Source organism: Pantherophis guttatus, chromosome 2 (genome assembly GCF_059756535.1).
Source record: "Pantherophis guttatus breed Tessera chromosome 2, ASM5975653v1, whole genome shotgun sequence".
Lineage (NCBI taxonomy): Eukaryota > Metazoa > Chordata > Lepidosauria > Squamata > Colubridae > Pantherophis > Pantherophis guttatus.
In genome coordinates, this window is record NC_142064.1 from 94,498,801 (window position 1) to 94,517,085 (window position 18,285).

Genomic DNA, 18,285 nt, shown 5'->3' on the forward strand with positions numbered 1-18,285 from the left:
AACCATGCTGAACTAAGTGTCAGCAATGGTGTAGTACAGGTAGTTCTCAACCTACAACCACAATTGAGTCCAAAATTTATGTTACTAAGTGAGACATTTGTTAAGTGAGTTTTGCTCCATTTTATGACCTTTCTTGCCATAGTTGTTAAGTGAATCATAGCAGCTGTTAAGTTAGTAACACGTTTGTTAAGTGAAATCTGGTTTACCACTGACTTTGCTCGTCAGAAGGTTGCAAAGGAGGACACTGTAACAATCATAAATATGAGTCAGTTTCCTATTCACTGTTGTCAGTTCAGTCTGAATTTTGATCATGTGACCATGAGGATGCGGCAATGGTAGTAAGTGTGAAAAATGGTCATAAGTCACTTCTTTCAGTTGTAACTTTGAACGGTCACTAAATGAACTGTTGTAAACCGAGGATTACCTGTAGTTAAGTGTTGCTCTAGGAGCAGAAAGACCCAGATTTAATCCTTGCTTAGACATGGAAACTTGCTGGTTGATTTTGAACGTAATCCTAACTTTCCCAGACCTGATCACGGTCAGGCTCTGTGACAAGCTGGAGTGATAAACAAAAACTCTTATTGCATTGATAGCTTCACTGGAACTAGGCAAAACAATGCAAAGAACAAGCAGACCCTGTAATTATTTGGGATTAACACTAAGAACCACTACACCTTTATTCATATGGAAGTGGTCAGCAGGGGTTTTAATTGTTGTTAAACCTAGTTACATTCCAGCATACTCCGAAATTCAACCTGCTTCAAATCCCAGCATAAGGATTCCAAATTTGGAAAGGCACTATATCTGACACTGGAAAGGGAAGTAGGTGATTGTACAACATTCATACAACTAAGCTAATCCGGTCACTCACTTTCCCAGCCATCTACATTCAAGTGCCACTTCAGGATGGTTTTGTCACTCCCACAGCCAAGACATGAAATGAGTTTGCCAAGAAAAACAGGAAAAAAACTCAAAGACTAATTTCCAGAGTTCATTGGGAGTCTAGCAGCAAGAATTCTCATTCCGTTGTAAAACTTCAGTCCCTGGTTAGAAAACAAGTATGGTAAAATTCTGCCTGACCAGTGACTTCAGTATTTGCGCTGCTGGTGATCCACCACTGTAAAGAAAGCACACACAGCTGCTGTGATGAAAGTATGGACTCCCTCATAGAGGAGTTTTGGTGAAAAGACGCTCCAGATAAAGAGGTGGTATCGCAGTCCTGTGATCAGAATAATATATACCGCAACTGGGATGGAGCGCAACAGTGCATAACAGAAACAGCCATGCCCGATCGCTGCAGGATTCCTGTGGTGTTTAAAAAAAAAAAAAGAGCACAAAACACAATTTGTTCATATTTGAGTCCTCATTTAAAAATTATTGGTTCATTCACATTATCATTATCATCTTTGTAACAATTTAACATTGAGACTTAGTTCTTACACCAAACACATCCTTATATGAATTAATAAATTTCTGTTAACATATTCTGTTCCTCTAACATTCTAACTTCCCTCTGTGATTGAACATGAAAAAGTAATGTATAGATGGATGGTTTAAAAAAAAGTGATTATGCTGGGATAAGCAGCAAACTAAGGTGATTATGCTGGGATAGACAAAGATGATTATACTGGGTATAACAGTAAAAATAAAGATAATTATGCTGGGATTGACAGTAAAATAAGATGATTATACTGGGTATAACAGTAAAATTAAAGAAGACTATGCTGAGATTAACAGCCAAAAGAAGATGATTAAGATGAAGATTATATACTGGGATAAACAGTTAAAATAAAGATGACTATACTGGAATTAATATTAATAATGAAATGATTATGTTGTGATTAAGAGTGAAAACAAAGGTGACTATGCTGAGATAAATAGTAAAATGAAGATGATAAATGTTAACAGTTAAAATACTGTGTACATATCTTGATGATTTATCATCATCAATGATGATTTATTTTAAGATATATCCAGCCAAGCTAAAAGAAAAAGAAATTGAAATGATATTGGGTTAAGGATTTTAAGATTTAAGAAATGGGTTTTAAGACATTTGTAATTAGATAGAATTTATGGCAATAATGGTATAGAATATTAAGTTGTATTATTTGAAAATTAAGATTTGAGGTGAAATAATAGAAAGGTAAATTGATTCATGTAAATTAATATAAGTTAGACTTTTTTTTTGCTTTTTTTTTTTTTTAAAGCTGGTATTTAGTGGGAATTTGGAAAAAGCTTTTGTTAAAGAGGAATTGGTAATTGTACCTACTTATGACCGGATCAATGGCTCATTCTGAAAAGATGTATTGTATGTTTGTGTTTTAAAAAATAAAAAAAAATTGGGAAAAATTATTGGTTGAAAAGAAAACAAAAGATGAATCTGCATTTTAGATTACTGCAATGCGCTCTATAGAGGGCTGCCCTTGAAGAGTATTCAGAAAGGAAAGAAGGCAAATATACGTGTCCCAGGATAATAATGTTGCAGGATCCAATCGGGGTCACCGGGATCAGAGATTTATTCTTCCAAGTTTTCGGATTCGTATTGGAACCCGTCCTCAGGGAACTCCTCTCTCCCCAGAATGTGTGAGAGAGAAGTTCCCTGAGGATGGGCTCCAGGACGTGTCCGAAAGCTCAGAAGACTAAACCTCTGTTCACAGTGACCGACCCAAATTGGATCCTGTAGAATTCGGAAACTTCAACTGGTGAAGAATGCAACTGTGCCAGTAGTAAATGATATCAGATACCCAGCATATGTAACACTACTACTACGTGAGCTGTATTGGTTACCGGTCTGTTTCTGGGTACTAGTCAAGGTGCTAGTTGTCAGCTTTAAAGTCCTACATATCTTAGGACTGAGTTACCTGAGGAACCATCTTTTTCCAAGAAGTCCATTCAATTCAGTCCATTCAATTCAAAAGATTGGGGATGCTGAAGATCCCCAATCAGCTAAAGAGGGCCTGCTGGCAGGAACTAGAAGGTAAGCCTTTTCTGCTACAGTATGTGGAATATTCTCCACTCTGAGATTAGAATAGCCCCAATCCTGTTGGCCTTTTGTAAGGCATTAAAAAATTGGCCATGTATCTAGGCCTGGGGGCTCAAAATGTGTTAAGAGGACTCATTTACTTTCTTTATTATTAGTCGGTTAAGTATCTTGGCTGCTGTATTGTATTTATTCTTTGGATATTTTTATTATTTTATTGTTTTTAATTTTGGGGGGGAGGGGACGGGGGTTAGAATTGTAAGCTGCCCAGAAATTGAATAAAGGCTATAGTAATTGAATGAATAAATAAAAATAAAAACTACCTATTCTCCTGTATTCTTGAAAAGCCAAGATACAGCAATAAGTAGCAAGACATATTGTGTGTGTGTGTGTGTGTGTGTGTGTGTGTGTGTGTGTGTGTGTCTTTAATTTTTTCACTGTCTCAGACAAGTTTGCAAAGTACCAAATCTGACATCTCAGCATAGGGACAGAACTCTACCCTAGCCGATTATCTTTCCTTCAAGAGCTGGGTGTCGAATAAGGATGGACCTGCGATGAATTTTCTCTCTCCATAAAACTATGCTGCATGCACCTCAAGACTACCGGTTTCATGTGTATTCACCAATAAAAGATAAAGATACGTTACATTGATCTTGATTCCTGATTACTACATTCATAAAGTATTCCTGGCAGTATTATAAAGGCAGTTTGCCACAACCTTCTTCCAAAATGTTTTCCTGCCCCATCTTCTCAATTTTGCAAACAATTTTTGAATTCCAAGTCCATCTTCTATCTGAATAGTAACTTGGGCCAACCATGCTTAGTCATTATGACAGCTAAAGTCAGCTACGTGCTACTACCGGTACCAGTATTATAGGATTAGATGGGGGGATTTGAGACCAGAGCTTTCCTGACCACAGGAAAGTCATACACTGCATTACACTGCTTCTGAAAACAATTGGTAGCATTGAAGAGGCGTAGTCAATATCTGAGGTAATTAAAATGAGGACCTAGATTGTTGGGGGCAATATGCTGACTCTGTGAACCGCTTAGAGCCGTGATGGTGAACCTATAGCACACGTGCCCGAAGTGGCATGCAGAGCCATGTCGCCTGGTACGTGCGGCGTGGCCCGTTCCTCTTCCGGGTTTCTGGCATGCATATGCGCGTGATGATCAGCTGGCCTTGGTGCATGTGGCAGTGCCGAAACTGGAAGAGCTGATCTTCCATTTTCCTGCGTGATCATGTGCGCCGGCCAGCTGATCGTCACACACACATGCGGCCAGTAACCCAGAAGACTAGTTGGCTAGTATGCATGCACACGCTGGAAACCAGAAGTTCATTTTTGGGCACGGACATACGCCCTGGGCAGCTCCTCTTCTGGGTTGCGACCCAGACTAGCACCCACATGTGCACTCCCTTTTTGGCACGCCATCACTGGCTTAGAGAGAGCTGTATAGCACTGAAAAGCGATATATAAATCTAAGTGCTACCCTGTTTTCCAGAAAATAAGACCCAACTGGAAAATAAGTCCTAGCATGATTTTTCAGGTTGCTCGTAATATAAGCCCTACCCCCCAAAATAAGCCCCAGTTAAGATTGTCAGCCAGACGGATGCATTTAGTACCATTATTTCTCAAAAAATAAGGCCTAACCAGAAAATAAGTCTGTCAGGGTAATGCAAATTTAAAGCTGACCAGCCATTGTAAGGATGTGAGCCACCGTATCTAGATCCGTTCCAGTCGGGTTTCAGGCCTGGGTACAGCACGGAAACGGCATTGGTCGCGTTGGTTGATGATCTCTGGAGGGCTCGGGACAGGGGTTGCTCCTCTATCTTGGTCCTGTTAGATCTCTCAGCGGCTTTTGATACCATCGACCATGGTATCATGCTGCACCGGTTGGAAGAGTTGGGGGTGGGAGGCACCGTATTACGGTGGTTCTCCTCCTTTCTCTCCGACCGGTCGCAGTCTGTGTTGACAGGGGGGCAGAGGTAGACCCCGAGGCCCCTCATATGTGGGGTGCCACAGGGATCGGTCCTCTCGCCCCTTTTGTTCAACATTTATGTAAAGCCGCTGGGCGAGATCATCCGTGGTTTCGGGGTGAAGTACCACCAGTACGCTGACGACACCCAGCTGTACATCTCCACCCCGGACCACCCCAACGATGCCCTTGAAGTGATGTCCCGGTGCCTGGAGGCAGTACGGATCTGGATGGGGAGAAACAGGCTCAGGCTCAACCCATCCAAGACCGAGTGGCTGTGGTTTCTGAGTCAGTCATTGGCCCCCACGGAAAGGGCTCGCAACTTGGGCGTCCTCCTGGATTCATGGCTGTCTTTAGAAGAGCACTTGACGGCCGTGACCGGGAGGATTTTTCATCAGGTTCGCCTGATCCACCAGTTGCGTCCCTTTCTAGATCGGGACTCCCTACACACAGTCACTCATGCCCTCGTCACCTCTCGTCTGGACTATTGTAACGCTCTCTACATGGGGCTCCCCTTGAGGTGCACTCGGAGGCTCCAACTGGCGCAGAGTGCGGCCGCGCGGGTGGTTATGGGGGCAACATGGAGCTCCCATGTAACACCTCTCCTACGCGAGCTGCACTGGCTCCCGGTGGTCTTCTGAGTGCGCTTCAAGGTTTTGGTTACCACCTTTAAAGCGCTCCATGGCTTAGGACCTGGTTATCTACGGGACCGCCTGCTACCATCAATAGCCTCCCACCGGCCAGTACGCTCCCATAGAGAGGGGCTCCTCTGGGTGCCGTCTGCCAAACAATGTCGACTGGCGGCCCCTAGGGGGAGAGCCTTCTCTGTGGGGGCACCTACGATCTGGAACGAGCTCCCCCCGGAGATATGGAGGATCCCGGATCTTCGCACCTTCCATCGCGCGCTTAAAACGTTTTTATTTCATCAAGCTGGCCTGGCCTAAATCTTCTCCTCTTTTAAATTTTAAACATAAATTTTAATCTGTTTAATTATGGGGTATTTTAAAATTCAGCCTAAATTATTTAATTCGTTTTAATTTATTTTAAATTTTGTATTTCTGTGTTTTATCTTCTGGCTGTTCACCGCCCTGAGTCCTTCGAGAGAAGGGCGGTATAGAAATTTAATAAAATAAATAAATAAAAAATAAATATGCGTGCTTGCCCACCACTTGCACAAATGGAGCTGTTTGCGTGCCTACCCGCCATTCACGCGGAACCATCCCCTCTCCTCCCCCACCAGTCTGCAAAGCTGGAAATGTTGGGGAATTCTGATCTATAGAACCAACAGTGCTGGACACCTCCAGGTTTTGTCTTAGCCTCTTCACTCTTCAGGTTGTCTTGGTTCAAATATATTTTGCTATACAAAACAAACCACTTTTAGGGATGGTGCAAGGCAAGTTAACATTTATGAAGCCATTTTGATTATTTGCATAAAAAGTCAGATGCACATTTTCCCCCTTCACCTAAGCCCTTTAAATAAAGCAGCACTGGAATTTAAACTTCAAGGCTATGGTGAATCGTGTTATTCTGCACATACCACCAGGGAGATTTTGTGCAAGGTTACTGGATAAGATTTTTAATTAATACTCATGGCCAATCTGGAAAAGTTGAAAAAGACCAAAAGAACTTCAAGAAGGTCATGAGAGCAAAAACCCTCAGTAGAATTGGCAAAGATACATCTATCCTATTTCCTTAATGAAGGCTAACTCATCAGGATCTTGACCATCTAAGCTGGCACAAAGCTTTCCCTATTCAGCTTCCACTGTTTGGTTCTTTGCTGGGCTCTGGTCTGCTGCCAACTGGCTCTTCAAGAGTTGAGAACATATAAGCTGTTCATACTCTTCCCTCATGGTGATCCTGCTCTGCCGTCAATATACTCTGAATGAACAGTTCATAAAAACAAGGATTTCAGCCCTTCAATTCTCACCTACATTTGTAGAGCTGATCACCATTTATCAACTGCAAAACCCACTAGGACAGGGGTTTCAAACTTAAAGTGCTTAGATCTAGCCCGCAGGGCTGATCTGGAAAAAGCGAAGGACCGGCCTGCAGTGTGTCTGCCAGCAAAAACATAGCTCCATTTTTGCTGGCAGAGGGTTGCAGGAGATCGTCGCAGCCAAAAACGGAGCTTGGAAGCCTGTTTTCGCTAGCAGAGCGCTTGGGCCACCACAGGCGCCACCGACACGAGTGATGTCGAGCTGGCCACACCACCTCCCCCAAGGTCAAACGCAACCCTGATGCGGTCCTCAATGAAATAGCGTTTGACACCCCTGCACTAGGAGGTCCACTCAGTTTACAGTATAATTAATACATGTGTTAAGTAGCACAAAGGCATCTGAATATAGATGTGTGTTACAAACTAGGCAGAGATAACAAGTATGTGCAGCAGTGCATGGAAAGAGGGAAGGAGGGAGAGAGAGAGAGATGCTGTGATTTGATACCTGAAACAAAGCCTTTTCAAGACTGTTTTCAAGTTTACTCTCCTGAGAATTTTAGCCTAGTGCTGAACTTAAGTGAGCTAATGAGATCCTGCACATGCTCATCTATATGAGAAGCACTGACACCATCATGAATAAATATTTTGTGATTCCATGGTGGTGACTGCTATGGGACTGTGACACCACAGCTTCTGGCAGGACATTTATATGCAGGCTTTGCAGCTAAAACTGGAATTGCACACTGCCCAGAAAATAGCTTATTAAATTTAACAAAAGGCTGGAGGAGGGGGAGAGAATGCTGCAGGTTTTGTAATGCAAAACAGTATTACAGGCACATAGGCAATCTTTCTGATGCACAGTAGGCGTCCAATACGTATGCAAAGATAAAATACCAAGGGGGCTCGGTAAACCAAATCGTGTATCGCTAGATGTACAAGCCATGAGATTTAATGGGAACCATATGAACAGGAAAAAGTTGCTGTAAGCCTAAAATAAAATTTATTTCCTATCAGCCATAAAGTGAAAATTCTAAGGGTTTTGTTGTTTTTTTGGGGGGCGGGGGAATCAGGTATTATAAGAAAAAAGGGAGCCATTTTAATCTGCAGTAATTCAAGTGAAATATTACACTCTTGTTGTCAACCCTGAAGCGAACCTGGCTGGGGCCATCTTTGAGGCTTTAAGGTTGCCACTAGATGGGATGGGGAGGGAAATAGTTAACTGAGGCTTTGCAATCAAAACAAAAGGTTTTCTTGTGGGAATCAAGGTCACTCCAACAGGTGGCTGGGAGAGGAGGAGCAGAGTAACCAAGCAACTGGCCAGCATTTCTATTGGACAATGTGACTGATGACTTGGAGAAAGGGGAAAAACTTTCTTTTAATTAGGTGAAAACCACGGGAACTTTCAGAGTCGGTTTTCACCAGTTGTGCCAATATAATGTATCCAATAAATTTGTTCTTTGAATAATCTACCTGCCTCAGAGTTCTGCTTTCTATGGGTGCATTACTTGAACCGCTGACACTTGTTTTTTGAAAGTAGAAAATAAAACCAATAGATATAGCTATTATATGACTAACAGGGGGTTGTTTACAAGGTTATCCAAGGCCTTTTTCACTCATAAAAATTGCATCAATTCTGGATCCCCATGATACCATTGGTCTTGGGGAAGTCTTAATGTGAACTTCCAGTTCAGGTACTACTCCAGAGGCAACCATTTAAAACTATATTCCAGTGTTTTGTCCAGAGCTATGGAATAGTGGATAGTTTCCCATGAATGGAATTCACCCTGATTTGCTTCATGTACCCGGCATTCTTATAGGCAAGGCTCTGTTCTCCTATCTTCTTTGCTGGTGGGTGTGAGGAGTTTTGCCCTTTCGTTTCCTTGTAGTAAGACAACAACAAAAGAGGGAGGTTTTTGCAGGCTCCATTAGCCAGCTAGAGAAAACAGAAGGGCATGTTGGCTAAACTCTCAACATCAACAGTGAGGGCATGAGTACAACTCCAAGGATCTGGAGATTTAAAATGTTATTGGTGTGGAAGTGTCCTACACATTTCAGTCTGGATTGTAGCCTGGATCCGAAAACAAGTTGCCCTTGGTTGCCATGAGGGATGCCCCCTTCCAAGCAAAAGGGAAAAGACAACCCTGTACATTCTATAGGATTTTTCAACAGTGTTCAATATGGTGCAACTTTTGTAGGGGGAATTTATTATTTATTTAATTCTGTTTCAGGGGGATTCCGACTTCGCAACCAGTTTGGAGAGTTTACAGTTAAAAGAGAATTTAGAACAGCATATAGCAAAGAAAGGAATATAACCACTAGAAGACCAACTCCATAATATGAAAAGACCAAAAGAAAATTCTAACCCTCCTAACCCAAGGCCTGAGAGAACAATCAGGTCTTTAACCATTTGCAAATATCTGTTAATCTAATCGAATTGAATCAAATATAATCAAATCTAATCATCTATTGAATGGGAGAAAAATAGATCTGGGGGGGGCTATCACCGAGAAACCACATTTCCTGTCATTGCTTAATTCGACCTCCAGAAAGTAGCAATAGCGCTTAAGATGTATGTACCACTTCATAGAGTTTTACAGCCCTCTCTCAGTGGTTTACAGAGTCAGCATATTTCCCCCAACCATCTGGGTCCTCATTTTACTGACTTTGGAAGGATGGAAGACTGAGTCAATCTTGAGCCGGTCAGGACTGAACTCTTGGCAGTGGGCAGAGTCAGCCTGCAATACTACATTCCAACCACTGCACCACCACAATACTAATTGTAGAGAACAAGCAGCTGCTTCTCCCTGTGCAATTTTTAACAGTTTAATAGTTCCTTCAGCCAGGAAATGTGGTTCTACAGATGGCCTAGCACCATGCCATTTTATAGATCAACACCAGCACTTTAAACTTCATCCAAAAGCTACTGGCAACCAATGTGGAGCTTACATTACACCTTAGAGGTATCATGCTCCTAGCGATAACTGCTGGCGAGTATCTGGTTTGCTGTATTCTGTACCAGTTGAAACCTCAGATGGCTATTAAAGGCAGCCCCATGTGAAGAGCACTGCAGTAATCAAGATAGATGGCAATGAAAGCATGAGTTACTATCACAAGATCTTCTCATTCAAGAAAAAGCATAGGTGACACACCAAGTGAAGCTGGGCGAAGTACTACTACTTTAGTAGTACACTTTGTAGAATGTCTTCCCAGAAAGACTTGCCCGATAGTGTGATTACCATAATTTAGACATCAAGCATAACACCTCCACAGTGGCTCAGATTTTTCAGATCTGCAAGTTTTTGAAAAACATTATATAATGAAATAAGAACTGCTTTCTTTGTTACTTATTAGGATTTGATTTTTTTTTTAATGTTCTTTTAGAACCTTTATTGCTTCTGACTAGTTGGATAGCTGCACTGGAAATTTAAATTTATGCTGAAAGTGCATATATAAATTATGTAAATAACTTCACTTTCTACTCAAATGGAAATCTCAAGAAATACAGTACATTCTGCTGAATACAGTAAGTCAGAAAAGTAGGTGCAAGATTGCACCGCTTTCGTGCCACATGCTGTGCAGAAGAACAGCGTGATCTTCAGATAAATAGGTCTGGTACTGTACCACTTTCAAGAGCAAAGATAAAAAAATATTTTAAAATTGTATATGTACACACCCCTTTCGTTCATCATAGTAAAGATATCCCTGGTCTCAGGCTGAAATAAAATCAATATCTTTTCTTTCTCTTAATACAGCCAATTTTTATTTGGTTTATATGCACACCTTTTCCCTTCCCCGAATAAAAGAACGTAAAGCAAAAGATTTTTGATGAGAAGGCTTTGACATCAGCAATCAATATTATCAAGCTTAGATTTAACTGTAAATCCTTCATATCTGTATCTATCTGAATTGAATGTGAAAAATTATAGTTGATGCCACTGCATTTCCCATTGCTTTTCCAGAAGCAAGCAGCCAAGGGAATAAAATAGCTAACTGGGCCCCATTGCTTGAAAGACTCTGGCAAATTGATATAGAGCTTAAATATCCCCCAATTCCTTCTATTGAGTCCTCCTCCTTTGCCATCAGCAAGTTATTTGGGAAGCTAAAATAGGGGCCTGAGAGAACATTTCAAGGAACAGAATCAGTAAGCATGAATATTCCCCTGCCAACCTTCTACACAAATTCCCATTTCCTCAAATCATTTGTCTGGAAGAGTCTTTCCTGGATAGATTCTTTTTTTTTTTTTTAAAGAAAGAAATCAATGGGCAGAGTCTTCCTGTTTATTGCCAGTTCTTCTCCCCAAGCCACCGATTTATTTTTATTAAACAAGGTTGTATAGCCGCCCAACTCACACCATGACTCTTGTGACTTATTATCTCATCCAAAACATGGTTGAGATCAGGCACGTAACAACCTATCTTTTAAGGCACCTCTTAACTGGCTAGCTCATAGCAACATGGACCTGAACTCTCAGCATTCAGAAATGGTAGGATTTTATATACGGGCCTATGTATTGTATAAGCCATCTTTATAAGCCCTTGACCTGTTAGTCTTTTGAAAGGTGGTGAAACCTGGCTCCTCCATACAGGTTTCGCAGGAGGGCAGAAGTGAGCCCAGCAAATGTAAAAGCATGGGGAGTCTATGTGATGTTAGGTACTGCATTTGGGATACGCGATGTCGTCATGGGGTTGGGTAAGTTTTATTCATTCTGCTTTTATTTAATGTTACTGAGAACCATCGAGGATTATCTTGCTTAAAATAGGCGGCCATATGAATATAAATAAATAAATAAAATGATGGCATAAAAAGTTTACCTGTCCATTTCAGAACTCAAATAACACAGCAAATGAATGGCCCATAGCAGAGGCCCCGAGTATGTTGCAAGTGCAGTAAGAAAAATGGCAGGAATTTCTACATAGTCGGTTAGTCCAACAAAGCCAGCTGAAACATCCACAGAAGCAATGCCGTTTGAATTACCCTGGAAAAGATAAGGGAGACAGTGAACAAAAGAGAAATCAATCAATATACTATAGAGTTCAACAGCCCAATACGGTAAAAGCATCTACAATCATTTATGGGAAGGGAAAAGGACAGGAAAATGGAAGTGGGGGAACTCAATCAGGCCGTAATTCCAATAAAACCTTCAACCACTGGGCTCTATTTTTTTAATTTATATAGTTACTTTCTTTAACTCTCTGACCTCCAGAGACCTCTGTTAACAAAGATTGCTTGGGAGGTGGGGGTGTAGGAATTAAAATAGGCAAAAGACTTATTCCTATTAGTTTATATACAATGAAAGGCAAAATCCAATAGAACTGTTAAAAAAGCAAATGAAGAGTACAAGAATCAGACAATTAATATAATGAATAATAAAATAGGACTAAACAGGAAAAAGTCAACAAATAAACATTTCCAGTGTTCCAACAGAGCCTTCTTACAACATTCACAAGTGCACAAAATGGGCCAACTTTATATATTTATTTATTTATTTATTTTATTCAATTTATATCCCACCCTTCTCCTAGTGGACTCAGGGCGGTGCACAGCCAGAACTAAAGATAGATACCGTATTTTTCGGTGTATAAGACGCACCTTTTTATACCCAAAAAGGGGGTGAAAATCTGGGTGTGTCTTATACGCTGAATATTGCCCGGCCACCCGCCGGCCCCCATCCTTCGGCCATTTTCGGCCAGTTCCAGGCAGCAGGGATCTGGGTCGGGGCACAGCCTGAGGAACAACCCTCCCTCTTTGGGACGGTGGGGGGGGGGTGAGAATCTGCCCAGCAGCTTTGGGGAACAAGGCGGGTGCCACGATTTGCGGCTGGTCACCCCTCTGGCCGCACTGACTTCACTCCCCAGCAATGTGCGGAGCCGCCACCACCACTGCCTAAGCCCTCTCTGCGCCCAGGAGCCAAGCTGAGCTGAATGGGAGCCCTGATCTGTCCCCGTCTACACACACACACAAACACAGCCAGCCAAGGGTTAAGAAAGTACTTGGCACGCACACAGGTCATTATCTCAAACTTGGCAACAATATAAGCACCGTCTGCCAAGAGCTTTACTGCAACAGATAACATAAAATTACATACGCATTGCAAATAGTCCAGCAGAAACAATATCCCTTCGGCAGCTTCAGACGTTGTTCAAGTGTCTAGCCAGAGTTAGTTTTTGTTCGTCACGGAGTTTACCAGCCACCACCCTCTCTTATATAGTCTCTGGGGTGTGGTCCAGTGACTCAGTTCTAATCCCTAGCACGCCTCCTTAACTGCTGCAACCGTTTATCACACCTTTGTTGGCGTGCATCCAGGAATGACGGCTCTCCTTCTTCGCTCTTATCAGAGACACCTGGCTCCTGGCTAATCTCCTCTCCCTCGGCCGGCACCTGAGACAGTGCCAGAGGGGAAGGGCCTGGAGAGGGAGGCCTGGCTGACTCCTCTCCCTCATGTTCGGAGCTTTCTTCCTCCGATGAGATAGGCTCAGAGGGCGGGGCCACAACAAGCCCCTAAAGGGAAACGTTCCTCCTTTCCAGCCATCGCTGCCCGGATTCCCCAATGCAAATCTCAAGAGTCGCGCTTCAGGTGTCGGGCAGTTCCCCTGCAATGTGCAGCGGGGAACTGGGAAGTGCTTTGGATTCGGGGAGGAGATTGTAGCGCTGCTGCCTGAAAGTGTTTTTCTGCATATTGCAGAGCCGCGCGCCCCCGTCCTCCTTCTCAGCAGACTCAACTTCTCTTTCCTCCTGGCCAGATCCGCCGCCTGAAACACAGTGCACTTTTTTTTGTCTCTGCACAACCCATGTTTGGAATCGGGAAGGGGATCACGGGTTCGGGCGGCAGATCCGCAATCCCCTTCCCAATTCAGGCAGCAGGGCTACAATCTCCTCCCCAAATCCAAAGCACTTCCCAGTTCCCCGCTGCACATTGCAGGGGAACTGGCCGCCACCTGAAGCGCAACTCTTGAGATTTGCATTGGGGAATCCGGGCAGCGATGGCTGGAAAGGAGGAACATTTCCCTTTAGGGGCTCTTATTCAGCTCGGCTTGGCTCCTGGGCACAGAGAGGGCTTAGGCAGCGGCGGCAGCGGCTCCTCACATTGCTGGGGAGTGAAATCAGCGCGGCCAGAGGGGTGACCAGCCGCAAATCGTGGCACCCGCCTTATTCCCCGAAGCTGCAGGGCAGATCCCCGACCCCAGACCATCCCGAAGAAGTTTGTTCCTCAGGCTGTGCTCTGTTCCTCCCCCCAGAGCATGTGAGGGGTCTCTTTGGGGGAAAGCGAGTAGTCCCTGCACCTCTCGCTTGCAGGAGGAGGAGGAGGGCAGCGCCACCTTAAATGCTGGTAGGCAGAGGTAAAATACTTTTTTCCTTGTTTTCCTCCCCCAAAATTAAGGTGTGTCTTATACTCCGGTGCGTCTTATACACCAAAAAATACGGTAGATTCCATAACAAAAAGAAAGCATTCAACTCTTCTGGATGAGCTAAAAAGTGAGCCAGCAAGAGACTTATTAATTCAGACTCAATGCAGAGGGTAGTATAGCAACATATACAGTATGCAGCACTTGTCTTAACTGTTTCATTGGGAGGTGCTGGGAACCTTCAAACCGAATATTATTAAATATTATCTCTAGAACCAAGGATGGCAGACAACTAGTCAGTGAGAAAGTTCTTTCATACGAGACAAAGAGGAAGTCATTAAAGTAGCTAGATGTTAAAACTGAACCGCTGGAGCCACCATTATAATAATAAGAAGTTTACTTTTTTATTCCTCTGGTCAATCCTTTATCTCTAAGGTGGCTCTCTCAAACCCCAGGATCACCAAGAACTGGGATTAGATACCACAACAATATAAGGCCACGACTGTGCCTTTCTTTTGAGATGAAACAATTTTATCATCTAGGATTATTTTCCTACTCAAAAGATTAATTTCACTCAGTACTTTAATTTGCAAACCTCATATGATCCCCAAAGGGGGGGGCGGGGGGGAAGGTAGGTTCCAAAAGTGGAAGTGAATTTGATGCATTCTAGGGAATGCAAAGCATAATTGTTAAGATTTGGATTCAATTAGCTAAAGAGTCTTTGTATTACTGTTGATGTTAAGTACCGGACTGTAATCCTCAGGGTAAAAAACTCACTTCATAATCATGCATAATTTTACTGCAGCCAGAACAAAATTATTGCCACCAAGATATGCATTAGAGCAAGGGTGTCAAACTCAAGGCCGGATTCGGCCCATGGGGTACTTAGATCTGGCCGGCGGGACTGCCCTGGAAACAGCGAAGGACCGGCCCACGGTGTCTCTGCCAGCGAAAATGGGCTCCCAATCTCTGTTTTCGGCTGGGATGGCCTCCTGCAACCCTCTGCCAGCACCCTCCCGAGCTCTGTTTTCGCTGGCAGAGGGTTGAGGAGGCCGTCCCAGCCGAAAACAGAGATTGGGAGCCTGTTTTCACTGGCAAAGCACTCAGGTTATCACAGGCGCCTCTGATACGAGTGATATCAAGTTGGCCATGCCTACCCTGGCCACGCCCACCCCCGCTCCCCGAGGTTAAATACAACCCTCATGCGGCCCTCAATGAAATTGAGTTTGACATCTCTGCATTAGAGGGAGTTTGAGCTCAACAATTACATATTTTGTTTTGTTTCTTCCTAGCTATAAGATGATTACGGGGGGGGGGGGAAAGCCCCTATATTTTTAAAGTCCTTAACAATATCATTAGTACAGATGCCATTTATATGCTAATTGTGAGAGCAGGTAGCATACCTTTTATTAGAACCTTTGTTATTCCGATACTTGACCCTTTTTTTTTTTTTGCTGCAAAATGCTGCCAGGACCATTCCTTCAAAGTGTTGCCCCTAGTCTCGAAAAAATTGCCCACCCCAGAGTTATGGATTCAATAAACAACAGTTCGGAGGTATTAAGAGAATTTGGTTCCAAACTGATGTCATGTCTATCTCAACCTTCAACAATTATTCTCTTCATTTCTATTGCAACTGGCTCACAACATGAAAGATTATAGGTAAAGACACAACAGAGAATCTTAAGGATGATTGTGGAGCTGTTCATGCTTAGTACTACAGGATGGCAAAGGAAACTATGAAAATAACTCTTCAATCGTTAGCTCACTCTCTATGGAAAACCAGCCATCAACGAAGACAGAGAACAATATTAGATATCAATGTGGGGTTTTTTATTATTTTAAGGGAAACAATTCTGTTTAGTATTAAATAAAAGCCAATGTATATTTTATGCATTTCATTTTATTTAAAGATTGGAAATGTTTAAATTGGAAGAAGGAAGTTTTAGTTCTCCATTTGATTTCGCAGAAAGGCTTGAGGGTAAATGATATATTGTTCAGATATTACATTTTAAATATTAAAGCTACACCATGCCAATTCCATTTCCAGGAACATATCAGCCTTCTACCCTATGAACTGAGAACACGCACAAATCTTGTCTTCAGAAAAGATAAACTATCAGGAGGACAGGAGTAACTGCACAGAACCAGCTGTCACAGAAAATCGATCTCCTATAACCATCACTTGTATCTTCTATCAGAGTGGGCCTAAGTGGATGGATGCTTTCTTTAATGCATTATATATTTTTGAACATGCATTAGGGGGGGGAAAAAAGCAGAACATTAATTTTTAACGAAGAAATGGTTCCGTATCAGTAGAAATAGAAAAATACAGTACATGACATTTTGGTAAAACAGCATTCTATTTTTCTTCCTGTTACTTTGAGAACTATATTCACAAATCACCCCCCCAAGGATCCGGCCTCTATGCTACCTGGATTGTATACACACATAGAAAAACACACATAGGGAGACTCACAGCTTGACAGGAAGATAGTACAAAACCGCCTTGAGGCTTTAAGAATCATACACCCCTTTCTTTGCAAGATACCAGCTTAAGATAACAATCTGTGTCACATTTTTGTCTTCATGGAGGAAATAAAGTACAAGCCACAACACCTACAGCATAAACAGGGCAGCGATGTGTGTTTAGAAAAACCCAGAGAGCATATGCTTTTCACACATCAGTTTCTAGCTACAATTTAGAAAGGACTTGATAATATACATACAGTACATATCCGTACACATATTCTCCTTCAGGGTGAAAATGTTACGCAAAGCATAAAAAGAAACTTAAGAAATAGCAAGGCAAAGAAATTAAAGATACAAGATAAGAAAGAAATAGCTAGCCCAAAGGTGCTTTTCCAAAAGGCAACTGGACTTTTTTTTTCTTTGAAAATGTTTTGCTTCTCATCCAAAAAAAAAACCTTCTTCAGTCACTGAAGAAGCTACTTGGATGAAAAGAAAAAATGTTTTCAAAGAAGAAAAAAAAAACCCCAAGCACATCCAGTTGCCTTTTGGAAAAACATCTTTGGGACAAACATGACCTGGATGATTGAGAATCTCCACAGGCATCTCTACAGCTACTTCACACCAAGACTGTTTATTTTTATTTATGTACTAGCTGTACCCGGCCACGCGTTGCTGTGGCTCAGTCTTGTGGGTATACAATATTTTTTGACCGAGTGCCAATAATTTCCCTCTGTAGCTCAGGTCACGGCTACTTTGCCTCCGTCCCAGTTTGCCGCGGGTGTAAGAGCTGGTTTCCCGAGTTGCCAGTATAACCGCCTTCACCTTCACAACTCTCTGCACCACAGGCGGCATTGGGGTCCCTGCCAAAGGTACGGCATACTCCGTTAGTCGGGAGGACGCTTCGCGGCGGTTGACATTTCCCGCCATTTTGCTTGTGGGTTTGGCGACGGCAGCGCTGAGGGGAAAAGACCCGGCTCGCGCCTGCCATTGTGATACTGCGATGTTAAAGTCCAAAAAGATAGTGTAGTGTGTGTTGCTTTTACGTCCAACAGATGGCGCTGTTTTTCAAAAAAGCATGTTTTTACCTGTCACAGGTGTGACATCCATATAATATAGGTATATAAAAACACGCGCGTATTCGAATGCAATGTTGTGTCAAAATTTCAAAGCAATCGGTGAAGAACTTTCAGAGATTTACGATTTTGAACAAACGAACATTTACATTTTTATTTATATAGATTTAGAAAATTTATATTACCGCCTATTCACACATGGTGACTAACTTACATATTGTTCCACAGCTTTTTCTTCTTCCACTATATTCAAACACCATTTCGCATCACCCTGTTAAGCTTGCATCTCCGTTTCTCAGGAAATTATCTCCTTGATGCTCTCAGAACTTTCCAGCCTTTCTCTTATTTATGATTCTCGTGTTTCTTTTACGAATTTATTTTGAAATTCAACTCTCATATGACCAACCCACATGAATTTATTTCATGCTGGTTGCTTACCTTTTTATTCAGCTTACATTTTTTGAGCACTCATTCATCCTTAATCCTATCCATCCATTTTTTCCCCAT

General features: G+C 42.4%; 1 protein-coding gene across 2 annotated transcripts in view; it reads right to left on the bottom strand.

The window, feature by feature from the left end:
• Positions 1-675: 675 nt before the first annotated feature.
• Positions 676-18,285, bottom strand: part of PIGG (phosphatidylinositol glycan anchor biosynthesis class G (EMM blood group)) — a 71,467-nt gene continuing 53,857 nt past the window's right edge. For both annotated transcript variants that reach the window (XM_034410713.3, XM_034410712.3), the window contains exons 12-13: positions 11,705-11,868; positions 676-1,305 (exon numbers count right to left, since the gene is read on the bottom strand). In XM_034410713.3, the coding sequence (XP_034266604.2) occupies positions 1,089-1,305; positions 11,705-11,868 (381 nt within the window). In that variant the 3' untranslated portion in view covers positions 676-1,088. The remainder of the gene's footprint in view (positions 1,306-11,704; positions 11,869-18,285) is intronic.